Source organism: Eufriesea mexicana, unplaced genomic scaffold (assembly GCF_001483705.2).
Source record: "Eufriesea mexicana isolate 0111107269 unplaced genomic scaffold, ASM148370v2 scaffold9974, whole genome shotgun sequence".
Classification (NCBI taxonomy): Eukaryota; Metazoa; Arthropoda; class Insecta; order Hymenoptera; family Apidae; genus Eufriesea; species Eufriesea mexicana.
The window spans coordinates 72943-94648 of record NW_016917653.1 but is presented as its reverse complement, the minus strand read 5'-3'; the positions used below and the strand labels follow the sequence as shown (position 1 = coordinate 94648).

Genomic DNA, 21706 nt, shown 5'->3' with positions numbered 1-21706 from the left:
TATATTTAAAAGTTATTAAGAAGAATTTATTTATTTGTGGCAAATGTACTTATATTTAGAAGATTCTTATTTTTATAAATAATTTATAAAATTTTCCTTCCTTCTTTTTCGTGACGTTAACTTCAATAATATGTAGGATTTTAAAAAATAAGAAACTGAAATTTCAAGTATCTAATCTAGAGTAATTACTAACTAAGATTTACGTAAGCTCTAAAATCAATTTTGTTGATGTAAAATACACGAATTTTTGTATTTTATATAGTATATTTATTATATATCGTCGCATACTTATTATATCTGATTCAATATAATTATTATATTTTATTTTTTATAATTTTATACTAGAGTATATTTTTTATTTTTATCAATATAAGAGTGACATTTATGAACTTCACATTATCGATGAGGAGTCTCTAAGTGTCTCGATGAAAAGAGATCCAAATTGGTTGACAAAAATCCTACACCAAACCCTCGTAAAGATAAAAATAAATTTTATGAAAAGACATGAAAGGGTTGATTTCAGTGTCTACGTTGACCGAGCATTTTTTACTCTTTTTGATGACTGTCAGGTGTCTGAAAAATCTTTAGACCCCATCCTTCAAAACCTTAATACCTTTAATATTGAATATTTTTAGTTCTTTAATACAAAGGAGAGTGAAAGGAAATTTCCAAATAAATAACTTCAACGTATAGTTTGTGTAAAACATATAAAAACCAATATTTTAGTCTCCTTCATTTTTGTTGACTTTAATTAATTTGACTCAATGTTAAATTAGAAGGACGTACTATCGGTGTTACTTTCTAAATATATAATTTAAGAAGAAAAAGAAATATCAATGAAATATCAATTCAGTTTTATAATCGTTAAAATAAATTTAATTTTTCAATTTTATCTGTTTCTAATTAATCTGTTCTGTTTTTTCATCAATAGTGTAATGTAAATTGTATTAATATGAATAAAATAATTAAAAAACTATGCTTTCACATATAAAATTCGTCCAGCTTTGTCGTATTTAAACTCAATCTTTTCTTTTTTTAAATCAAAGAATTTTAACAGCATTTCCTAGATGATAAAATATACGAAAGTATGTACTTATGTACATATTTAAATACATTTATTTAACATGTAATAAAAATTTGTAAATTTCTAAGAAATTAAAAAAAAAAAATATATTTAAAATTAAGAATGGACAGTGTGAAAAAAATAGATTTATCTGACATGAAATAAAATTTTGCAAATTTCTCAGAGATTAAAAAAAAATATATATATATTGAAGATTAGAAATGGACAGGGTGAAAATGATTTCTGAAAAATTATAGTTCTCGTAGATTCTGCATTATCGATGATTTTACGTTTCAAGCATCGGCCAACGAAACTGATTATCCGAATAAATGGAAAGAAATGCGTTTTGTCGGTCAATTAGTACACAGTTCAATGAGCGTTGCAAAATTGATTTTCAATTCTCTTTGCCACCGGATGACTATCGTTGCGAGGTTATAATTACACGTAAAAAGCGGGGATATTTGCAGCCCAACTATACTTAGAGGAAAGAGAAATGATCTGTACGATGAAAAAACAAAAAATTTACTGCAAACATTGATTTTTCTATTCTTCCCCGCGGACTCCAACAGTAGCTTTTATCCTTGCCTCACAAATTCAATACTTTCATTCCATTTAACGAAAACCGAAGTTTAACTGCGTTAATTAACGTTAATTGACCTGATGCTGATCAAGCTGTGAGAGTTTGGCGATCCTTATTTTGTTATTTAAATTTTCGTCATTTTTGTATAATTACTGACTAATTACGAAAATGGTTGATGCCATCTATGTTTTGTTTCGAGATAATAAAAATCTTGTGTTTGGGTAAATTCAAAAATCCAAGTATCAATTTATTCTAGCAACTATGAATTTATTCGAACATTTCTGCTTTTTGTTAATTTGTAAAAATAGTTTCACATTATTGTAAGGTAAATGGATGCAATATAAAGTGAGTGAAAGGTTCATTTATCTGAGATTTTTGACTTGAACCACTTTCATAATTGACTGACACAGATATTTCTCTGTAAGGAAAAACGACATCTGTCACAATTTCAGAAAATTCGAGTGTTATTCGTTAATTAGGTTGCAAAATGTACGATTTTAATACTTGTTCGAAAAAAAATTGAATAGCAGCAAACCTTGTGTGTGGAAAGAAATTATACTTTGAAAATGAAAATATATGATACACAGCGTTATTCTGTATAATTAGATTAGGTTGAAAAACTAAATTCAGTTTTGGATATGAAGTCTACCACTATTTCAATCATTTTTATAGTTCTTTCGAATCGATCTTGACTGCATTATGTTCGTTCTTAACGTGAAAATCTTAAACTAATGCGGAAATCTCATCATTTGGGCCTTAAGTACGATTTTTCTGAAGAAAGAAGACGATAATCCTAACTTCCTTTCGAATTAATCCCTTAACTACGGAATGCGCATTTATATAGACTGGGGAGCATAATTAAATCAGTAATTGGATATTTTACAGCAATTATTATTTAATCGTGATCATAAATAACAAAACCGAGACACAAGAAAATTAATTGCAATTATAAATGACTATGGTTGTGATATTTTTTGTTATAATAACGTAAAATATATTTATATATGGTTGTAATACTTATAATGTAAAATACACTCGTATGGTAATATGTAGAATGGTAAAAACTGTAAATCTCAATTTTGCACTTGCATAGGAATGATATTATACTAATATCGGGGGACAGAAAATTTTCTTATATACAAGGTGAGTTACCTAATATTGGAACTGGTTTCAGACAAAACTTAAATGGCCTTAATAGTATCACTGCAGGATGTAATTAGTATTACTATAAATCTACGAATAAAAGACAGGTAAAAGTTAAATTAAAAGTTAAGTTTTCTTAAATGAAATCATATGTTTCTGTTATTATACCAATCGATTCGACTCGGTATTTTGTATAACAATATACTAACTTATTTATATAGAAAAAACCAATACATTAAGAATAAATTTAATTAAATATATTATTTTAATTAAAATATTAATAGATACCGATAGAATAATTATCATGTTTCTATTTTTGGAATTGGTGAATAAAAAAAGGCAGGTGACACAGGAATGTAAGTAAGTTTAAAGACCTTTACTAAAAATATGACTTTAAGAAACTTTAAGGCTACTGAAAGAAAGAAGAAACTTATACATTGTCGAGAAAAGATATTAAAGCTAATATTAGATCATCTAAGTTATTTTATACCTCATTCATGTTTACGTAATTTATGATTTATTGAAGACACGTGAAAAATCTTGAAAAATACTAATGCTTTCAACCTTTCGTTGATAGCATAAGATTCAAGACATGATTTGGTTTTGGTAAATAATAAATAAAAAAAATGATAATATAATTTCCAGAGGTAATTATTTATGAATCAGCTATTAATATCTCTTGATTCTTACGTTTAGATTTATGGGTTTAAAGGATGTTGTAGATTTTAATTTTGCAAATTAACAATTAAAAAGCAATTAAAATCTTTGATCAGTCATAGAATAAAAGAGAGAGGGAAGGTAAAAATAACAGTAGCAAAGAGTTAAATTTGAAATATCAAATTTTGTGAATTCTTGGTAAAAGAATTTACCTAATAAAGAACAATTTTATTACTCTATAAAGGATAATTTAGAAAGGAATTCGTTATGTTGGATCAGCACGTAAGAAACATGGTATAATGAATCACAAAGTCAGTGCAACTTAATTTAATCTTCCAGTCGTTTTTAATTTTAACGATTAAATCGATAAAATTACAATTATTTCACTACTGATTCATTACATTGCTAGCTATGTCATCAACAATTTGAAAAGATATCATTAATATTAACTTTTTAAAATCTAATATAATAAAATAAAATAAAAAAAATAAAACAATTAGGTAGACAAAAAATTCTGTGTACGAAATTCAAGTAAATACACACTCGGTAATTTTTCCATTGCTAACATAACCCTAATTTATTCAAAAATGTTGAAAAAATATACAAAGATTACGATACTAATAACGACTGTCATGCATCTAATCGTTACTTAAAAAACATTTAAATTACTCTAATTTTATTACTCGAATCTTCAATCCTCCTAAATCCTCCTAATCAAAATTTTCTTTGTTAAGGATTTCTCGCTTTAATCCAAGTTCTCGCTAAAGTTCTCACCAAAAAACCAACAACTGTTTGGTAAATTATTTATCTAGTATCAATACAGCGATAAAGCGATAAAATACGGTAATAGACTAAGATAAGTGATCGAAATAAAATTCAACATACGCAGGTACTAGGGCAGATTATATCTAATGTAAGTCACATGGTGTTGTAGAAGGTTAACGCCAACAGTCTACGAGTCTACACGATCAAATTTTATAAGATAGTTCGAACGTTGTCTAACAAAGGAGTTAAAAATTCGCTGTTAAAAAACTTGGTGCATCATACTTCTTGAATGTCACGTTATCTATCCGTGAGATTCAAACTTGTTGAACTCTGTCAAACTTTCCCCTAGCTATTTATCAAAATTCCCCAGACCTGGGAGAAAGTATGGTGCATAATACCATAATACCAGAAGTATCGACGATTACTTTTCGAAGAGGTATTAGCAAGTATACATTTACCAGAATTTTTTACTCAGAATTGCCTACTGGATCCGAAGTTAGCGACGTTTATGACAGGCTGTACGTAAGATAAACTCTCAATTATATGAACACCCGTTATGTGAATACGCGACACGAGTACAACATATAAATATACAGAGGGTATATTTCCTCTTGTAGCATAAAATTTGCTCGCAGTAAACTAGTATGGAATTGACATGACATATCATATAGCAATAATAACAATAATAATATTATAATATTGACAGTATAATTGAATATTGTTATTGTAACACGATGAGGACAAATAATAATTATGTCACATAACGTGAATTTAAACGTGAGAAATTTAGCAATTGTGGAAGAAATTTAACACAAAAGTATAGCGTTGTAAAATCAACCATTAACCCTTTGCACTGGACGATCTTTTCGTTATAGAAACAGTAATTCGAAGACTTTCTGCCATAAAGTTGACGATATTTTCAAAACGGCAAATAAGAAATTTAAATTAATTGTAAGGCGTAGAATTATTTTACCTCGATATTCCACGCGTAGTTGGGCAATTTTAAATTCGAGATATTAATCAACAATGATCTTTAGAATTTGATTAAATGGCGTCTGAGAGTCGTCTCTCGAGTGCAAAGGATTAATAGGTTCGAACAATATTGTTCCCTTTTTCGTAGTCGTAGTCTATGAATGACGCTATTACAAACAAATTGTATCTACTCTATTTCATATTGTTTTAAATATTGGATGAAACTGGCTGAAAATTTTCCTATGCGACCAGGTTGGTTTCTCAATTAGTTCATATAAGGGAGATTCTACTGTATCATTATGTAAATGGATGTACCACGAAATAAGTGACAAATTCATTTTCCCAGATTTTTGACACGGACCACTTTCATAATTACCAGTATAATTATGTAATTATTAAACCCACCAGACTAAATAAGTGAGAAAAAATAAATTGTATTTAGCAATATACACGGCATCTGTAATTACTAGTATAACCAGAAAGTGAGTATACACGTACATATGTCACGTAAATATTTAAAATCAATTTTTTCGAAAACAGAGTCTCGTATGAAAAACTTTCATTTCATATTTTCAATTTGTTTTTCCTGCGAACTCGGCCTTTCTCCAGTTGTATCAATAGTTACCCAACACCCTATATATCACGTTACTTGCACGAAATATTGTACAAAAACACGACGAGGTAAAAATACATAAAAATGTAAAACACGATGAAAATGTAGAAAAATATTTGAAAAGGGTCAAAATATGACGAACGTTTCTGATTTATTCTCCAATTTGAATTTCGTCGTAGTTAAAGGATTAATTAGCAGGAGAAATTATCCGGGGCCTGACTGCTCTGTTATCTTGTCTTTTTATTTTGCTATGATCACCGAATCCTTATTAACCCAGGACTGGATAATTCTGACAAAGCTACTTTGATAAGAGTCCGGGAGTTAATCCAGATTAAAGGATTTCGTTACGTTTTTACTACCTATCTGCGCAATTAATTTAGATTTTCCGTGTGAACGAGATTTCGTTACTTTCCCACCAATTAAATCGGATTTCGTTAATTGCAAATAACATCGATTACCAGGCTAAATCATATCCTCTAATTCCATAGGTCGTTGGATTGAGCCTTTTAACTCTGGAACACAAACGTTCGTAATTTTTCCCACGAATAAATCTTTCGCTGGTCCTTGTAGCGGTGAATAGCCATTTTAGATCGTGTGTCTTCCAGTCTTTGGATGTTAGGTAATAGCGTTTGATGACAAAACGAGTATTCGATTGAAATTGATATTTCTGTGGTTTTAATGCAAAACGTTGCATATCCCAATTTTAAAAGCAATCTTTTTCATTTATTTGGTCAAGGGACCTAATTAATTTCTTTCTTTTCTATATATTTATAAGAAGATGAGGTTCAAAGGAATTATGCAATGTGATTATCTGTTAATGAGAATTCGAATTTTAAACGGCAATATCCGGAAAATGAAAATCCTGTATCGTTAGGTGTTTTTCCTTACAATCATAGATTTAAAGGGAGTGCTATATTTAAAATAAGGGATTTTTCGAGATTATGCTAAATGAATATAATTAGACCAAGCCATAACTAATGAAATTAAACTAATTTATAATTAAAAAGATGAATTTTGATGATTATTTACAGGATGTGGAATCGAAATTAAAACACTCACATATGTTAGAAATGTTTAAAACCAAAATTGTTGCATTTTGAGAAGCAAAGCAATTGCATTGATGTTTGCAAAGTTTCTGGACGATTTCAAGATCACTCGAAGGCCTCGATTAATATATATTAATTGTTCTAAATAATACATTTCATTGTAATTATTCACCAAATTAATATCGTGAAAAAGAAATAATGTCGAAGATAAAACATACGATATAGTAAAATATAGTAAAACGAGAATAAAAATTTGAAAAAGTGAATTATACGAACGCTTGTGTTCAAGAGTCAATAAACAGTGGTGTCAATTCTTTGTTGATTCATCGACGATCATTGTTTCCGTGTTAATTTGTATCGAGAAGAGCTAACGTAACAAAGTATATTTAAAAGTTGCTCACCAAACATTTGATTGAATATTTTATCGAAGTTAACTTCCTTCTTCTTTTCCAGATATTTGTGCATTACGCTTCTCACACTGCAACAGAAAGAAGTATGCAAGTGTAACGATTAAATTCGAATTATTAATTAATCATATTGTCTGCTCGTATATATTACAACAAGAATATCTATGCAGTGGTGTTTAACGTTAACCTACTGACGATTTATATATACTTATGTCTATCAAGTCAGAGAAATGACCAATCCACGAATAAAATAATCAAGTACCCTATTTAACGCGAATAAAAATAAAAATAAAAATAAAAATAAATATGAAAAAATAATTGCCAGATAACAGGGAAAGAAAGAAATCTTTTTGTATGTGCATTTTAAATAACAAATCCAAAGTTTCTTGACATGGAACAAGTGATTCCAATTTTGTGAACCCTATCTCTTAAAGGCCCTACTTTTTGATGGCATATGCTGATACGATGTAAGGATAAATTAGGTGGTCGCGATTTTTATCTTATGTTAATATTTAACTCTTCAGATCAATATCTATGCTCACGTTTTGCGTCCCTAATTCCCAAATCCCTACTTTTAGACTATTTTTACACGTGGACATAACAGCAGAGTGAGTTGTTATGGTTGTTATCTCACGATAATAGTTAACACTTTGAGGATCCGTCTGTGTTCATACTTTGCGCCCCTAATTTCTAAAATCTCAGCTTTCAGGGCTCTCTTGGTATATGCTGACATAGTAACAGGGTAAGAGCATAATCCTCCGAGATTATCTTGTTAAGTGTATTAAGGAATTACAAATTTTTCTTCCAAATTGTATTATGAAAATCAGAATTAACGCGAGTTTTGTATGAATTAGAATGATCTGAATGACATTAAAATTCGTATGACGAATTCAATCAATGAGAACTCGAATTGGTCATATTCGAAAACTCTTGAATTTTTAAATACCAATTTGCAGGCTTGGATTTAATTTCTATTATATCGGTAGAATAAGAGGTGGACTATGAAAATTGAACCAGATCATTGCAGATCATTTTGTATATTATTTGCTACACAATTAACCCTTTACACTTGAAAGACGACTTTCAGACACTATTTGAGAAAATTTTTTAAATTTATATTTCTCTAAATGCAAAGGCTAAGTATCAATCAACTGCTCTAATTTAAAAATTTAAAATTTAAAAAAAGATTGTAAAATCGAGTTTTTAAGTATTCTGGCTTGTGAATGGTTGATTTATGTGTGTGTTCGTGGATATGATTAGTCATTTTTATAATTTTATCCTGAGAATCTAAATTTATAGCTTTGATCCTATTTTTATAATTGTTTCTCAGAGGCTAATGTCAACCTCACCCATAAGAACTTTCGGCTATATAGACCGCCTCTAAAATCCCTTTGAACTAGATTATTATTGAACTCGGTACTATGCACTCAAAACCGCGTTATACTCAGCGAAGTTTCCCTCTGCACAAAACGCTGCTGTAAATCCGCGCTGTAATGAACACATTCACCGAAATACGTTGTATTATTAATAGGTTGCGGATGTTTATGCAGATATAATATGTCGAAGTATGCGAGCAACACGCGAGGAATGCGTAAAGGATATATTACACGTGTGTCTACGAAATGTTAATCGTTTCATTTTACTTATTTAGTAATTTAACGCTTGACACTTCTACAATTTTCTCCTTCATTCGATTGATAAATTTAACGCACTTTGGTGACAGAAAGCTCTTTCAGAAAGCAAAAGTTTTATTTTGGAAAAAGAAAAATAAATATTTCTGAATTTATTTCTCCTAGTTATTTTCCTAGTTTTTTCTAGTTTTCTAGTATTTTCCTAGTTTCTTAGTTAATTTTTCTAGTTCTATCAAAGAAAACAGAGTCGAGTGCAATATATTGCAGATTATTATCAATATTTAAGCAATGTTAATGGAGTGTAAAGGGTTAATCATGGCAGAGTCGTTAATCTTTACAGAAATAAATTTATTTTAAGTTCGAAAAAGATAATAATAATTTCTTTGTCTGAAAAAGATGGTGTATTTACATATTTAAACACACGTGGACACTGGATATTAAAATTAATTAATTATGGAAGGATATTGTACATTCAATAACACTATAAAAGTAGTATAGTATTTTCATTTCATATTTTAGTATTATGCTTGGATTAAGGCAAGATTAGATATATGTGCGTGGATTAATATACAGGGTGGACCATGTAACATCACCATCTCGAATATCTTCAGTTATTTAGTTATTGTAAAAATAACAAAAAATCAGGTTCTTGTAAAAGGAGATTATGACACTTGATTTTTGTTAAGTTAACCGTGTTACCGAAGACGGGAGAAATCAACTTACTGAAAACGAATATTACCAACGTCACGTTACGTTAAGTGATTAAGTATCAAGGGATTAAAGTTAATTCATATGTCGAAAAGGATTATCGTCCATCGCATGATGTTACACGGAAATATTTTATTCTTTCGTTATAGTCTTCCTGGAATTAAAAGCATTCCTAGTAATAATTTACAAAGGCAAACACAGCCTTTTCGTCCGTATAATTTTAAATTTACGTCTATGCTTTCGTCAGCAATTACCAAGCATGATTTTCAAATTTTTGACGTCAGTCACTACATAATTTATTTTGAATTGTCTAATCACGAGCGACTATGATATATCTAAATATTTCAAGGCTCGTAATAACTTTTAAAAGCGAGTATGAAAGAATGTTAAATTTCCTTGTAAATATTACACCAATGATAAGTTATTGATAGCTTATCAGACATAGATATACTACATATGAAACATACCTATGCAATATATATGTATATTCTATCAGATATACTAAACGAAAAATATTAAAGTATTTCTAAAACCTTCTAATGCCAAAATTAATTTCTATTCCTAATTTTTTTCATTTTCCATTGATTTATATATTCCATACAAAACCATGCATTTGCATAAATACTCCTAATTTAATTAGTAAATCAGTGAAGGTATACTTCTCACTTTGATCTCAACGCTTAATATAATAAAATAAATATTTTTTAAAGATCACTCGCTGCATCCTCATTGCCTACCTATTTTTTTGAGAAAATTGTACTTCTGTTTATTTTTGTAAAAATAAAATATACGTTTCGATATATTTTAACAACTTATTAAAAAATTCGTAAAAATAGAAATTCAAAAATATAATGTATGCTATTTACGATATACGAAACTATGAATGAGCGTGAAATTTAATTTCGACATAATACTTCAGAAACATTATGGCATCGTTAAAGCAAAATCGAAGAATACGACTTTTCAACCACGCTAAATGATAAATAGCTTAGCAAATGTTCGTTTCGTAACAGCAGCTATGTATTATGTAAAGATAAAGGCTTTGTTCAATCGCAAATGCAGATATGAGTTCGAATTACCCTCGATGCAGCTGCATTTCCACGTAATGTGCGCGATCATTACCAGCCACAACATTCCTCACTTCTCGACTGCATCATTCTTTCATCGTGAAATTCTCTCTGTTTTTATTTTATTTTATACATTTTCCTTTCTTTCTTCTTTTCTTTAAATAATTTATAATATAATTTTTTACGATATTTAAAGCTGTCTGGAACTTAGATTTTCAGGGATAAAAACTTCGTTATTAGTTCGTAACGAAACAAACGAGCATTTATTGGATATCTATAATGACTGGATACCATCGTGGGTGTAATAGAGTTTCTCGTTCGAGCGTACTTAACATGTTTAGTCTGCGTTTCTATTGGGCTGAATGATCGATTACTAACGCGATGAAAGATGATACCTTTGAACTTTACTAAGCATGGATCATTATTTGCTGAAACATCGTTTAGTCGTTACCGTTGCTGGCTTGCAACTGTACAATGATTACACTGTCCAACAAATTTTAATTTTGACTGTATTACAACCTGTAATATCCATAAGGTGATTCTTCTAGAGTTCACTTTTCTCAACACGAATCCCTCATCGAAATTCAACTGTTACCCTAGAGTTTTCGAAAAATGCGAGTTTTTCTAGAAAGCCACGTTTTTTGGCTAAAATGAAGTATTATATAAAAAGTAAGAATTATAGGAGGATCATTCTGGTCTTAAAAGTTAGGTGAGAGTATCCAGAGTTTATCAATGTCCATAATCATAATTATTTGTGCTTATGAATTAAAATTGAAACGTTTCTTTCCCAACATCTCATGCTAAGAATCTCTTCAACTTCTACATTTAAATTCCTTATTTTCGACGATATTATATATGCCTATGATTATGAAAGTGGTCTAAGTCACTTGTATTTGCATCTGAAATATTAAAAGCTTCGGCCTTTAAATACGTCATAAATTATAAAATTAATCGCGATAAAGCTACAAATTCAATCTAACGATTCAATTCTTCACTGTTTTGTAGAAAATAAATATATTTTATCGTAATATAAATGAATGCAACACGAAGTAAATAATAAAATCGTTTCTCTTAAGTCGATGACTTAGACCACTTTCATAATTATAGACACATATCCGCTTTAAGATTACTTCTACTTCTATATATATATATATATATACACACACACACACACACACATATATGTGTATCTGTCAGCTTTTCAGGTACACAGCTAAACAATCAAACCTTTTTTCTTTTGCTCGGTGGACACAAAAGCTACTGGCTTAAACAAGAATGTCCAACGCGTAGTATTTTTATTCGCTATTCATTTCGATTACTTCGCCATCCAATGAACGAGACTGTCAATGAATGAGGCTTCTTTTGTAGAGTTTATGTGGAACAAGTGTATTCTACTTTGAGATCATACCAAGCAGATAAATCTTGACAACATTGTTACCCGATGGTGTGTCTGAGTGTGAGAGCGAGCGTTTAATACTATGTTGCGTATGTGTGTTAGGACACGAGTGAAAAGTGGGACTGTTCTAAAAGCGTACTATGGTATAATTATACATATTCTTTTTTACCTCCTTCTTCTTTGAATTATGATATTTCAGGATCCAATGATGGGTTCGAGTATTTATCTATATATACTGATTCTTCCCTGAATAAAGGCAGGCTTGGAAGACCCCATTACGGTTTATCAGCGGCCGAATCCAAAGTTTCTAACCTGCCATATTGACATTGAGTATCGTTAGAAAACTTCCTGTTCATTGCTTCGAGCGGTCCCAGGCACGCGAAGCAATGCGACCCTAATTCAACAAAGTTAGGCGACGACACTTGGGATTTGGCTGACAATGGGACTGCAGGAAGTCAACATGAGTCCGCGTGCGTGGTACCCCTAGGCGAGCTAAAGGGGCCATAAACGGATATTTTTCAGATGCGGTTGCTTTCGATAAAGTCATTGGTGAAAGTTATATACAGAAATCAATCTAGGATATCAGGTGTGAATAAATAATTTATAAGACCTAGATTACGAGAACGAATGTTTGTATAAACATTAGATAAGAATTAGGAGTTTAGAGGGTACGCGTCACGTACCCTCTTGACACCCTCTCATGAGTCGGTTAGTCGCTCTAAAGAAGTGCTCGAAAATAGATATACCTTTCTTAAGTAATATAAGAATTTAAAACAGAATATATACAGTAAGTCACAAAACTATATACAATATTAATTTCACTAAGATAATAACTAAAACAGTAATTATTATGAAATGAGCGAATAATTTTGTGACGTGAAAAAGTGTAAAGATTAGTTATGATTTGTATTTTTATAATTATAAATCAAAACTTTCCACTTTTTTGTAATGATTTTGTTACACTAACCTATAAATAATATATATCCATTAAAAGAAGTCTGAAAGACTCCTTTGTCTGGTTACTTCATTAATTTTTATCGCAATATCGACCTCTATGCACGTCACCTTGAGGGCAGGGTTCCTCCACCACAATTTTCGATTAAGGGTTATTTCCTTTTTTGAGGTGACCGATTCGTGAACCAAAGATAACACCCTTGGTCGCATGTAACACGTTAAACACCACGCCGGTCCCTAGGGAACAAAATTTTTCTTCACCGTTTACATGATGAATACAATATGAAATCAGTATGGTTCTTTGCTGTGGTGACTGAGAGTAGACATACGACCGCAAAGGGTTAAATAACAAATTATTGTTTGCTATGGCAATCGATTAATAGACTATCGGTTGATAAGTGTCGAGGACGAAAAGCCGATTACCTCTCTGCGGCACAGGATTTCAGATAATAAAATAGACCCATATTGCATAGAACTTTGATTGCGTTTTAAATGAAATAAAATTGGTATATTTCTACTAATAAAGGAATCACATAATTTTTAAATCATAAAACCAGGAAAAAAAGATTGTCGCAATAAACCATCCGCTTGCAACAATTGATGAACCTATACTGGCATGTTGAATGTTCCCAATACGAGCGAATACATTTATAACATTTGTTGAAGGTATTACCAACTGCTTTACATAAATGTGACGAAATATAAACCTATGCGCATGCAGCTATTGCAATATTTCCAGGTGGGACCAAAAATGTCCCACCATGCATTATGGTGCATCAAAATATGAAACACTTAATCCCAGCGTGCCCCAAAGAGTTAATAGGCAATTGGTCATTGACAAACCTAACCTAACCCGCCAGAATTCACTAAAGATGCGATGTATACTATCTTGGTAGCAAATGACGTCTTCGACATGTGCATTTTCTATACTACAATGCATAATAAGAAATTAAGTAACCCTTGTTATTAGTACAATGTGTGTTAATTTTAAGATGATATACATTGTTTTTTCTTAATTATTTTTCAATTGCATAAGTTGAACCACGTGCCGCGATGATGCGAAGTAACTCATGCAAAAATGTTTCGCGAACAAAAGTTACAACACAATTTATTAACATTAATCGTGTCGAATAAAATCAATTTTGTTAAGGGGTTATGTTCTTCAGCGAGATTGCAATGAAACCTGACTGGAATAAAATTTCGTAATAGTTAATAAGAGTTAACGAAAAGCATATGCGAATAAAAGATAGTAGATAATCACAAAAGAAAACGCATACTGATAAATAACAAAAGGAAACCAAAAGCTTTTGTGCAAATAATTGTAAATAATATTTAGTTAAATTATACAAATAAACGAGAAATAAAAATCAAATTTTTTAGTATACTAACAATTGCGATTGTAAGTATATTTAATATTCTTGAATAATCGACATTTTTTATTCTTTCACTATAGCTTGCAAAATCTATAAGAAATGTATAGAAGTAGTGAAAGGTATATGGAATAAAACATTAGTAAAACTAATCATTATATGAAAATATATGACTGCGAATATATTAGTTGTCAGGCGAAAAATTTGTAATTTAATTGTGAATATTCGAAAAATAGCGAGCAGTGAAATGGAAATAAAATAAAATTAAAAATTAATATAAAATTGATTGAAAATTGCAGACCATATGAAATCAGGAATTGATTGATTTCTAGGAAAGCTTGTCTTCGCAAATTAATTTTTACTTGCGATATTAAATACGAGATACGATTTTATGTGCTCTGTACTGCAACATTTGAATGAATTTTCTTCGTACTGAATTATTTTTCCAAGATAAAAATAACAAAAATATTTTTCCTTCGTAAATTCGATCTTTTCTTTGAAATTTCAGAAATCTGAAAAGATTGTATATTCTTTCTCGATTAAACGGTTCAAGATTTCAACGATTACCTTAAAATAGAATGAGAAAAATCGGAAAATAAAGCTTGGAATAGTTTAACGAACTATTATCTTATAATAATACCCTTTTACAAGTACATCGATGCACTCGTGCAAAGTGTAATCATACTCTTTTTTTAGTGGATTCATAGGTTCTCTTTTAAACATAAATCGATTCCTGAACTAATTTTGCGTGTAAAAGGTATAAAGCAAGGCCATAGAAAACCCAATATTTTATGGGAAATTTTGTGTCATTATATATGATACACATCATCCTAACCTTGAACATTTTATATTTTTATAATATACTTTTTCCTTAAGTTTTTATGTGTATATGTGCTTTTATAATATACCTTATAATATCTTTTACAATGAATAAGTATGTCAATTACACGCTTCTTTTATATAAATTGTAATTTTCCATATAAAATACCAATAGTTTACATCTTATCAACATTCAATTATTAATGTCTTTAAATTCAAATATAAGTTTGCAATATACTAAATATACATCAAGGAATTTATATGTATAAATTATTAGTTTACATTGCATCATTAAATTATGTTTTTTATTTGTTAAGTTATATTGAATTCATTCACAACAACAGAAATTGCTGTTGATATAATAGTATACTAAGAAGATGCAATAATATACAAGTGGCAAAAATAAAATTCTAGAGTTATATTTGAATTATATATTTTTATCGTAACTTCTAAATTATACGACTTTGTAGAAAAATAATAATTAATTAACACGAACAACGTACGTGGAAACTCACAATGGAAAGCTCTTTACTCGCAAGCGAAACGTAACTCGATTTTCAAACATCTCTTTAGCTACGCAGTATTCAGTGACAAGTAATTGGATTTTGTTGTTCGCAAGTGGCATTGCGGTCAAGTGACTCGCATCTGAGGAACGATTTAGAGTCGATTTCTCTATTCACAGCACAGTTCCTTCATTCGTTTGGTATAATCCCGACATTCCTTGAGCAGTCTCAGTCAACGTGTCAGAACAGAATAAAAATTCGATACAGACGTCATACTTAATTTATTTTTGCAATATCTACGTGGAAATGATTTCTATTAATTTTGAGATAAATTAAAAATCCATTTTAGCCGAATTTTCATTTTAATTAAATAAATAATATACCTTTTCCTAGATATATAATTTCATAGAATATATTTCTTCTTTGAACTTTTATACTCTTTGTTTTTCTTGTATTTTTATTCAAGTATTTGATAATGCAATATTTTTGGTTTCGTTCCGTTACGGTTTCAGATACCGACAAAGACCCGTGTGATTAATTGCGTAATATTCAATTGGATTCCTTCGTGTTTCTTCATTGACGCAATTTAATGCATTATATAACGAAACGCGATAGATTAAAGATGAATAAAAATTGATAGAAGGAAATTGCTTTATAACGATTATCTAAAAGTTATTTATTTTTATAACAACGAGAATTAAGTATGTTTTATATATATAAGTAAATGTAAAGTTTCATAAATTAAACTCCAATTAAATACAAATAACTCGTAATTCCAATTCATTTCCTCTTTCACATACGTTAGGATCTACCATAATTTCACAATTATTTCGATACTGGTAACAGATAAAGAATTAAAAGAAAGAATAAATTACTTTGGAATTAATGCAGACGTAATATAAAAACATAAGCAATAACCAGCAACTTGAAAATTTTATTAAAACATAATTTTATAATTGCCTCGACATTGGCAATAGATGCAAAATTCAAATAATAGATAACCAATTAGAGCTAATATATTTATAATACAGAAAATTTTATGACAACTTAATTTTGCAACTATAATTTAGTAAAAACTTCATATAAGATATAATTCAACGTAATACATAAATAATATAGAAATTTGAAATAATAATATAATTTCAAAATTATATTAGAACCAAATTTCATAATTATTTCTTTATTAGTAACAAACAACACATTCAAATGATTAATTCAGAATTAATATGTTAATAACATAAAAATGGAGAAATAGTTAACAATTTGAATATTTTATTGAAACCTAATTTCACAACTGTTTTGACCTCAGTATCTAATAGACGAAAAATTCGGACAACTTATAATTCAACATTAATCTACGATATAAGAAATTGAACTCGAGATCGACTTGAAATTTCTAACGAACTCGATAAAAAGTTTGCTAGAAATGTTGCAATAGAAGAAGAAACAAGTCGAGTTACAGTTAGATTGTTCTTGGTAGATTTGTAACACTCGACATTCCATTCCATGCTGTTTCAAAGCCGAATGATGTTTGTTGAATGTAGAAGAATTCATCGACAATACTGCAAAAATAGACGATCATTTTCGATACCAGTTTTCTTCGTGAGGAGTGTTAGGAAACGGTCTCCTTTGCAATCATCCAATTATTGCAACCTTTCTTTGACAATCCGGCCAATTGCATCTTTCGATAAAGTCTTTCAGATGATTACCAGTAATTTTCGTCCCTTTTTATTCCGTCACACGCAAAAAGTAATTATTATTAAAGTTCTGGGCCACGTCAAAGAATATGATACATCTTTTGCTGGGTGATAAAGAAGATTGAGTATAATTTTGATCCATTTACAAGAAAAAAGATAGGAAAGAAGATATAATAGTGGCAATTATTTTGAAATTGTTAAAAGTTCTCACGACACGATAAAAATACATATTATTTGCTGATATTATAAAAAAAGGTATATAGTAAATTACGTATAATTTTATACACGTAATAAGTAGATTATGTTTGAGTATATTTAATAGTAATAATTCAATATAATTTCAATTGATTTGCAGAAAAGAAATAATAACAGCGAATTAAAAATTTTTGTATCAATTATATAATTAATTGTGAAATTAATATGATATCTAATACTATAGTAAAAATTTTCAAAAACTGTTACGGTGTATTAAAATATATAGATTTTATTTTTGCTAATAGGAAAATGAACGGAAAATGTGTATCGTTTCGATTGATTTATAAAATAAAAGACGGAAAAGAATAAAGTAAAAAATAAATAATAATGAGAGTTATTATTAATCTTGAAAATTTTTATACCTAAAAATTCTTACTACATATTGGTTAAAAACTGCTAATATCTTATACATTTGCTTGAACTGCATATATTAGATATCGGCGAATATCTTTTTCCCTATATTTATATTCTTCTCGTTTTATGATTTTCTCAATGGTTCCAGTTGCTGCTGTAATTCCATATCAAACACGTATTACGTAGTTTTATATAGGACAGGTTGATATCACATATTAGATATCCGTAAAAATTCACGAGACTTTTACGACTTGAGAACAATAGTACTATTACACAGTATTGCATTAGTTTGCTATTATTTTATTGTGCTATTGCTATCGCTTTATTGCTTCATCAAGTTTATTCTTCTATATAATTGCGATTAGATTTAGTGACTTTGTCATGTAATACAGAGGAAGATGATGATCATTTTTAGAATGATGTGAACTACTCAAACAGGTATTTTGTGTTGTTCATAGATTTTTATCCTTTCATTACAAACTTTGAGAAAAATCAATTAAATATTCTACCGAATTTCAAGTCGATTCCATTTTCTAAGATGATAAAGTAATCGTCACAGTTTTGAATTTTTCATCTTTCTCAAAAAAGTTGTTTTATTAATTAAAATGAGCGAAAATTCAAAATCACTGTATAACCTAATTAAATTCCAATATTTATGCAACAGGACAATCTTACGTTTTGCCTTTCTAGTAAATAATTTTTTTATTTAATATTTGTTGTAAATATTTAACACTTTAAGTGTCTTATTTAATTCTTAAAGCGTGTTCTTATATGATTAATTATTTTTAAGTGATATGTATACTTGAGACAAGCAGAATAAGTGCATTTACTTCAATATTGAAATAAATGATAACAAAATGACAAATTTTCTTAGCTATCTTATTAAAAAATTTCCACTTCTATTATTTAAAAATTCATCAATGTTATACTTGAATTTGTATAGAATTTGAAATTTGATTAGTTTGTAAGCAAAACAATATTCAGTGGATTCGGAATTAAAGATATATTTAATTGACTAATTAAATATATTAAAATTGCGAATATGTTTCTTATTTCATTTAAATTACACTTTAAATAACAGAGGCAAATTATCTTCTCCATCTTTACATGACAAGTATACTCGACATAAACATGGAGAAGGTTAAACTGATTGTACAGCGTTCCTCTGTAACAATACTTATAATAATCGTGACGACCTTCTTGTATACTTACAGGTATAGAAAACATACTTTTCCTCATAAACACTTCATTCTGCTGCTATTGTAATAGGTTAGTTTATGATTTATGATTCAGGATTAACCGACGACCTTTTACTTTTTCGAACTCCCATAATATATCAATTCCTCATTGCCTTTCGCGAATTAATTCTTATACCTAAACGAAACAGGATTTTTATATTTTGAAGGCAATACGCGCCTAACCGCAGTAGAATGTCAGATTATACCCTTTTCTCGCGAATATTCCTTATTAATACCAAACATAAAATAATTTAGATCTTTCATATTATTCGCGATGATATATAAAAACCACAACTGATGACTATCATAGGGATTAAAAAGAGATGAAAAGGGTCAAGAGTAGGTGATTTCTTCACCTACGTTTGCTCAAGTTGGAAAGATGTACCTCTGATAAACGAACTCTCCAGATAATGGATTAATTTATTCAACGATATTTGATCGCATTCGGAAAGTTGAATTCTGATCGTTCATATTATTTCCCATGTAACGAGATATATAGAAACCTATATCGATGACCATCACGGGGGTTAAAAAAAGATGAAAAAGGGCCAAGAGTAGGTGAACGACTTGGTGAGCAGAGGCACGACGAAAGTAGTGAAAAAACAGAGGTGATTCGGGACAATGAGTTTTAGATTCGGTAAACTATCATACCAGCTCCTCTGGGCCCAAAGAGGCTTTGCAAAGTGTCCTCGACCTCCCACATAGTCGGGGTGGTATCGTGTGGAAGCGCAGGCAATAACGGCTTTAGAAAGGGTGGTCTGAAAGGACAGGCAATTAAACTCAATATTTTTAGTTTTGCAACGTTTGTTCCACCCACGCAAGTGCTACGACTCAATCGAATTTGCCAGGTCTTTTCCGTACTCGCCTTTATTTCACATGAAAGAGGACCATCATTGAGTTTTGTCTCTGGCAATGAAGTTCCCGGTTTCTGCATCAGTTTTAGCTATGCACGTACTTGGAATAATTATATTCCACTATAGAATAGAATAGATATTACACGTGATTTCTTGTGTATCGGTTAACTGGAAAAGTATTTTGAACTTTTTTAATTGTAACGTTGTTGTCTATGACTAATCATTGGTCATAGTTGTAAAAGAAAGGGAAGCAACTGTCAATCTCTTTGCAAAGCAATGCATTTTCTTACAGTAAAGAAATTAATAATTTACTTCTTTTCTATCAGCAAAAAAAATTGAACTGACGATAGTTAAACAAGGAACAAAAGTCGAATTATTAAGTAATAAGATATTTACATTAACAGTGCTTAGTAAATTTGTTTTATTACAATATTACAAGTAATAATACTTATTGTATATCACTTATCATTTCAACCCTATAACTATCATGCATAAAATGTATCTGACATCGTAAATAACGAATTTATACATATAAAAGCTAAATATCTACCCAAATCGACTATTTGCATTTTTCATCGCTATAAAAATAGAAAATTTCAAAGAAAATTGAGAAAATAAAAAATTCTATCATCCACAGTATCAAAAGAAGATTGCAGCCAAACGTAAATAAAAAAAATGACAGAAGACAAAGGAGGGACGGAAGAGTTCAAAACATTTCCTGATTTAGATAATGCACCAGATTGCTCCAATAGAAGAATGATCGAGTGGTTCGACGAAGTATCTACCCTTCGAAAGGTGCAGGAACTCTATACTGGACAAACTTATTTGCAGGCTCGATCACGATGGATGAGCACACAATATCAATGAATCTGTCGATTCCATGTAACAAGAATCTCCTAACCAGGACATAGTTGTCACGTGAAATATAATCGAACCGGATCATTCTCGACAAATACGAAGACAGTGAAGAATATATATACCAAGAATATAAAAAAATACTATGAAATGTGAAATTCAATGAAATATCAATAAATACGAAAAACCGCATTTTATAAACAAGAACTTAAAATTGGAATTTAATACTTAATGTTTCAAAATTATCAACGATGTTTTAATTAATATTTTGAAATTCAAAATTTAAGCTTAATGTAAGGAAGTGTATACAGTGAAGAAAATTACAGGGAAATATTACTCATAACACTGGTTGGTACTCATTGTAGTTATTGGAAAATAGAGTACTATAACTACACGTGTTATTTTTCTGAAACTAATTCACCTAAACAGAAAGCTATCAATAATTTAACAAATTTAACAAAAATTTAATAAATTTCAATCAATTTAAGGCAAATCCAAAAATATCAGTATACCCGGAAGAATACTGATTTTTCAAAGTACCAATCACGATTGTTCATCAGAGATACATTTAACCTTCGACTGGTGACGTATGTACATCAAATCGACTCCTTTAACTATAATTGCCAAAAGAAAAATTGGCAAAAATGTAGTGGAAAACCTAATGTCTGTCAATGGTAGCCACAGCCGAACCTGCGACTCAACTGTTGGAAGGTTAATCGTAGCAAACGAAGCTATAGTTGAACTGCAGAGAGTCAGCAG

At 29.8% G+C, this 21706-nt stretch overlaps 1 protein-coding gene across 2 annotated transcripts in view; it reads right to left on the bottom strand.

Moving 5' to 3' along the window:
* The window catches only part of Gprk1 (G protein-coupled receptor kinase 1), a 109949-nt gene that overhangs the window by 38071 nt on the left and 50172 nt on the right, over positions 1–21706 (bottom strand). For both annotated transcript variants that reach the window (XM_017908097.1, XM_017908099.1), the window contains exon 2: positions 7241–7317. In XM_017908097.1, the coding sequence (XP_017763586.1) occupies positions 7241–7317 (77 nt within the window). The remainder of the gene's footprint in view (positions 1–7240; positions 7318–21706) is intronic.